Genomic DNA, 6,304 nt, shown 5'->3' on the forward strand with positions numbered 1-6,304 from the left:
ACCAAAAACTTTTAAAGAAAGGTGAAAACAAGTTGAAAAACTTTACCTCAAGCTGAGTGAAGATTTTCTTAATATGCCTGAAGCACCCTTCCGCGATCTCCATGTCTTCCTCATAAGATCTGCCTTTAAAGATGGGCTGAGGAGCATTGGCAAAATACTCATGGAAGGGGAAGAATGTGGCGACCTCTGCAGCGTCTGGGCAGGCGCTCCCTGTGTTCTTCACTCTGCTCATGTATTCTTCCCAACGGGACATTACCTGCAGGAAAAACTCAAGTTGTACCTTCCTGGCTAAATTATGCCTTAAATAAAGCGAGGGCGAATCTAGGGAACATGACCTCAACAGTCTGAGTCTAAAGCAGACACTTAACAGACAGTCCATGTCTTGTTTGCCTCTCAAACCCGGAAGATTGCATTCTGAATGCACTCAAGTGCTTTGTGCAGCCACTGATGAGATTAAGCCCATTCTCTCAAATTCATTAAAATTTTCAATTTTAGATCATTTCTAAAATATACAAACGGCGTTACTACAATGAAAACAAGTTACATGAAGTCTGCATTATCTGATTATGCCTTAATTCACTAGAAATTATTAGGAATGCAAAGGACTTACCATTTATTCAGCTATGTGATTTCCTGTTTCTAATCTTAACAAAGTCATAGCCTTAAATTGAAATCAATTAATTTTAAGAGATACTTTATTTCTGGTTATTAGAAAGAACAATATGCTTTCCCTTGTTAATTGATAAATGATATAATAAGTCTCTGTCTTTGTACTTTGCTATGACTGAGTAGGTATAATATTTAGTTACATTCCTATAATGAGGTAGAGAAAGAGAGAGAGAGAGAGAGAGAGAGAGAAAATATGAAAATAGCAAGAATGAAGGAAAATGACTTCAAAGGCAGCAATATCAGCTTTAACTTGCAGATGTTTACAAAGAAAACAGAACCATAAAACAAAAACTCAGGGCCTTGTGCGATGGCTCAGGGTAAAGGTGCTTTGTCACCAAGCCTACAACCTGAGCTCAATTGTTGGAGTTCAGTGTGCAGAGGGAGAACCAACTCCACAAAGCTGTCTGCACATACAAAATAAACACGAAAAGGCTAAAGCCATTGAAGTAATAATAAAAACAAAGAGTATTCATAATATTTTTGAAATGCCATATACTTTAAGGTACGAAAACAACAATAACCTTTCAAGAACGATCTCTAAGATGCGAACTACTCTCCATCTAAGACAAGTACTATGAATCTCACTTTAAAGCCCTCAAACCTTACTTATATCAGTCATACCTGATATAAGAAGAAATAGCCTGCAGTTTCACAGGTATATGAAGCATCTCCGGGAACTCCCAGACTCTTTTGTAATCGTTTGACTTCTTCTAAAAGTTCTATTCTTCGAGCCAGGACATAATTTACTCTTCCATACCTAGAATTGTCAGACGGGTAAGAAGGCAAATCTGTAATGAAAAGCTTTGATAAAATCTATCAACAGAATTCAAGAGAGCATAATAGAAACTCTAAATGATCAGAGAGAAAGAAAAAGGCAGGAAGCACAATTTAATTTATATTTAATTTTGAGTGGTTGATAAATTAAACTATAAGTTTGGGCCACACCACAAAACGTTATTTAAAGTATAACAGAAGGCCCAGTGCTTATATCAAACATGTTAACAGTATGAGTAGAGAGAAAATTCAATCAAGCAAGCTGTCAGTTTTTTGTACAAATAAAACTTCCCATATGTTACAGTGCATTCTGGAGCAGACCAATAGTCTAGGAACACACAGTGGACAGACTGGGTACTCTGTAGCCTTAACCTTGTCCTGCTTAAACTATCATAAAAGCAGCATGCTTCAAAATTTGAAAATGCATTCTATGTTATCTGCAGTTTCTAGTGTGTGGTCTAGCACTCAAACATAGCAGGATCACAAATCCTGCTGAGTGAGAAGAGAAGTTTGCATTTGCAGGTGGGAGTCACTCGCATCTCATCTTCATTGCTGCTGTTCCATGCTCAGCAGCAGCCTTTAATAGAGGAAACCCCTGTGGGAAGAGTCCACAACTATCACCAGGTGACCCAACCCAAGAAGCTAGAGCCCCACTGGCTTACACTGTGCTGTTCTCTCTGTGTAACATGCTAGCTCTCTATGTACTCGGTGGTCTCTGTATAAGTGAACCCTGACTAGACCGAGCACAGTATTGTAACATCCTTCTGATATTTGTTTTCACATTAGGTCAAAGGTCACATTTATGAAACAAACAATATGTTAAGTATGTTCACCTATTTATTGTGCTTGCTATGTAAATGAAATGTTATTATAATTTTGAAGAAACAAACTATTAATGGTAGGAAACTTAGATTTGTACAATTTTGTTCCACTTACAACAAATGATATTAAATACGGGGTAACCACAAAGAGCTAGGCTAACGTGCACCATGCCTGCACTTTTAGTTCAACAGATTAAGCAGGTGACACCAGAACTGTCTGAAGTAAATTTGATTATCCACTCCTCTTCTCTTGGTATTTTCTTAATAAAGGGTAAAAGGTTAAAAATTCTTTTGTGTACGTGTCATCATCCACTGCTGCTGTCTTACCTGCTAAAGTCTTTTTCTGTCTCTAGCTCTTCTTCTCCATGACCCAGACGCAGGAGGTGGCGCTCATCAATGTCTAAAGCCATGATTTTCTCAAACAACTGGTTCAGAGCCTGGTCAGTAAGGCAAACGCATGGCAGTGAGTTTAAAGGAGTTATTAAATTCATTGAAATAGAATAAAGACTAGTTCCTAGATGGATAGAGTAATGTGCAGGTATATAAAAGTCAGAAGAAAGCAGGTTTAAGATTAGGCCATTTAGAAACTTTACCAAGATTATATTTAATATTGAGTGCTTGTATTTGCAATATGTATATTGCCCAAGACTAAGTGGAAACCATAAAACCACCTCTACCTTAAACCTCTATGTATAACTTATAGACTCAAGGCATTTGTTCCAGGGCATGTTTCTCCAAGCAGCGATGGTTCCTAAGATAATAAACTGCTGAGTTTCACTTCACCCAGCAGTATTCCAAGGGCTGGAGAGAGTGAGAAATAATCCAGCAACTGCAAATGGCAGTGAGACAGCAGAGCACAGAACGTGAGCGTAGATTCCCAGAGAGGGTCAGAAGGACGAAGTGCATCCTCAATTCTCAGGCCCAAAGCCTGGTTCTCTCTATACAGTGAGCAGATAGCACTTGCTGCCAAAGCCTGCTCTGACAGAAAACCACTTGGAACTCAACTTCTCTCGAATGCTGAAATGTCCATTTAAAAAAGTTCTCTCAAATTCTAATATTTATTCTTCAACTTCTGTGGTTAGGAGAAAGTTTTATAGGCAAAATTTTTGAAAAAAGATAAAAGTTCTCATAACTTGGGAAGATACACTAAATAAAGGCACCATTTACATTATCACCCCCGGTCAGCATCTTTTCTTATCGATCACAGTCCAACCCTGCCGTAAGCTAACGTATACATTCAGGCTATAGTACACAGTATATAGTATCCCATGTATCCTTTGCTGCCAACATTCTAGCAGATTTAAAAAATGGAAGGCATTACTTTTTCTTTTTAATTTACATTTCTCATTATTTAGCTTTTCACATTATTCAACACTCTCAGGACCCATCAATTGGAATGTATAGTATTATTTATTATCTGTACTTAAAATTGAAGCAGAAAATTTATATATTGTAAAATCTAAAAAAGTCAAGATTTTCTTGTGAGATGTAAAGTTGCTGGGGCGTCCTTGAACAGGACATGATGACCTGGGAAACAAAGCAGTTAACAAGTCAAATGAAAATGGGCTACATGACTACAACTCCACACCGTCACCACACTGACAGACATTGAGGGTCATTTGAATGTCAAACACGGGCTTCAGCAACAAGGCCTTCTATGGCTATTTCTGTAACAGAGCTTCTCTAGGACTACTACCCAATCCCAGCCTAAGCAGTACGCACTTTAAGAGGTCCTGTCAAGGCATGAGACAAAACTCAGTCAGATCCTGTGACATAATGCATGACTTACAGTTTGTGCATCTTAAAAGCTAACTAATAGCTTTGATTGTATAATAAACTTTATTAAATAGAAAAAAAACTCCTAGCACTTTGTTTTCTTGCATTTATTCAGGGGAAGAATAAATTAACTTTCTTCCCAAATCAATAGGTCAACAAAAATTTGGCATATTGTACAAGCTACCACTATTTATAAACTCCAAAGCCACTGTTAAAGCATTCCAGATGAATAAACCGTAGTATTACTAAAAATAAATAAAACTGCAAATAAGAAAACAAATAATAGAATGACTTATGATATAAAAACTGTAGTGTATTGTAAACCAAGATTTCTAAAGATCACTGGTGGATCCTGAGAATGTTTCTCCAAGCTTAGAGGAAAGCAATTTTACCATGGGTTGGGATGCTCTGAGAGCTGCTAGTCACATCTAATGCTAGAGCTAATAAAGCATACTCAGTCTTCACTGTTTCTGACACCCTCAGAAGGACTAACACAACACACAATGATCCTTTATGTAATAGGTCTACACGTAGCCTTACAGGTATTTAAACTTAATCAGGTACTGAAACATGCTAGATCTCTTGTCTGAGGAACAGCCAATCTACTAAATAAGGAAATTACTGAGAAGGGTTAATGCTTTTAATCTCAAAATACTAAATTGTGAGTATGAGCATGTGCATGCACACAGACAGACAGAGATGGGCTGCGTGACTGCAACTCCACACTGCCACCACACTGACAGACTGAGAGCCAGTTACCTGATTGGAATGAGTAACAATTAAAGTCCTCTGTTCTGGAAAATTGTGGTAAATGTTGGATATGATCTGGACTGCAACATCTGTTTTTCCTGTACCAGGTGGGCCCACAACCTACACAAAGACAAACACATATTAAACACTAAGCTATTATGTTACTAGAAAATAGAAATAAAAGACTTAGAAAAAAAAATAAGTGAACTTAGTAACATAAGAAACAGGAAAGAGAACCCAATCTCAGAAAGTCATACATCTATGGAAGAACACCAAAAAGTCGTGTCATTGACCTCCTAGGAGAAAAAAAAAACCTGCATAGAAAAAAGTGATTAATGACTAAAACTGGTAAGTCTCAAAAATCCTCTTCAGAAAAAACTCACTTTAAACAAACAATACAAAATCATAAAAAACCAAACAAGCGAAGTTGAAATGATGAAAAAGAAAGATCACATAAATGCATACTCATATGTACTTTTCTCTGTGTGTGCGTACTCACATGCATATTCTCCAGTGTGCGCGTACTCATACGTATACTCTCCAGTATGTGTACTCATATGCATATTCTCCAGTGTGTGCGTACTCACATGTATACTCTCCAGTGTGTGTGTACTCACATGTACACTCTCCAGTGTGTGCGTACTCACATGTATACTCTCCAGTGTGTGCGTACTCACATGCATATTCTCCAGTGTGCGCGTACTCATATGTATACTCTCCAGTATGTGTACTCATATGCATATTCTCCAGTGTGTGCGTACTCACATGTATACTCTCCAGTGTGTGTGTACTCACATGTACACTCTCCAGTGTGTGCGTACTCACATGTATACTCTCCAGTGTGTGTGTACTCACATGCATACTCTCCAGTATGTGTACTTACATGTATACTCTCCAGTGTGTGTACTCATATGCATACTCTCCAGTGTGCGTACTCACATGTATACTCTCCAGTGTGTGCGTACTCACATGCATATTCTCCAGTGTGCGTGTACTCATATGTATACTCCAGTATGTGTACTCACATGTATACTCTCCAGTGTGTATTCACATGTATACTCTCCAGTGTGTGCGTACTCATATGTATACTCTCCAGTGTGTGTACTCATATGTATACTCTCCAGTGTGTGTACTCACATGTATACTCTCCAGTATGTGTACTCACATGTATACTCTCCAGTGTGTGTATTCACATGTATACTCTCCAGTGTGTGCGTACTCATATGTATACTCTCCAGTGTATGTACTCATATGTATACTCTCCAGTATGTGTACTCATATGTATACTCTCCAGTGTGCGTATTCATATGTATGCTCTCCAGTGTGTGCGTACTCATATGTATACTCTCCAGTGTGTGTACTCATATGTATACTCCAGTATGTGTACTCACATGTATACTCTCCAGTGTGTGTATTCATATGTATATTCTCCAGTGTGTGCGTACTCATGTATACTCTCCAGTGTGTGCGTACTCATATGTATACTCTCCAGTGTGTGTACTCATATGTATACT

The 6,304-nt window shown here is 38.1% G+C and overlaps 1 protein-coding gene across 1 annotated transcript in view; it reads right to left on the reverse strand.

The window, feature by feature from the left end:
- The window catches only part of Aqr (aquarius intron-binding spliceosomal factor), an 82,952-nt gene that overhangs the window by 19,425 nt on the left and 57,223 nt on the right, over window positions 1-6,304 (reverse strand). The window contains exons 23-26 of the mRNA XM_031371391.1: window positions 4,800-4,910; window positions 2,592-2,701; window positions 1,291-1,426; window positions 47-256 (exon numbers count right to left, since the gene is read on the reverse strand). Coding sequence (XP_031227251.1) covers window positions 47-256; window positions 1,291-1,426; window positions 2,592-2,701; window positions 4,800-4,910 — 567 coding nt within the window. The remainder of the gene's footprint in view (window positions 1-46; window positions 257-1,290; window positions 1,427-2,591; window positions 2,702-4,799; window positions 4,911-6,304) is intronic.

The sequence above is a fragment of the Mastomys coucha genome, unplaced genomic scaffold (assembly GCF_008632895.1).
Source record: "Mastomys coucha isolate ucsf_1 unplaced genomic scaffold, UCSF_Mcou_1 pScaffold15, whole genome shotgun sequence".
Lineage (NCBI taxonomy): Eukaryota > Metazoa > Chordata > Mammalia > Rodentia > Muridae > Mastomys > Mastomys coucha.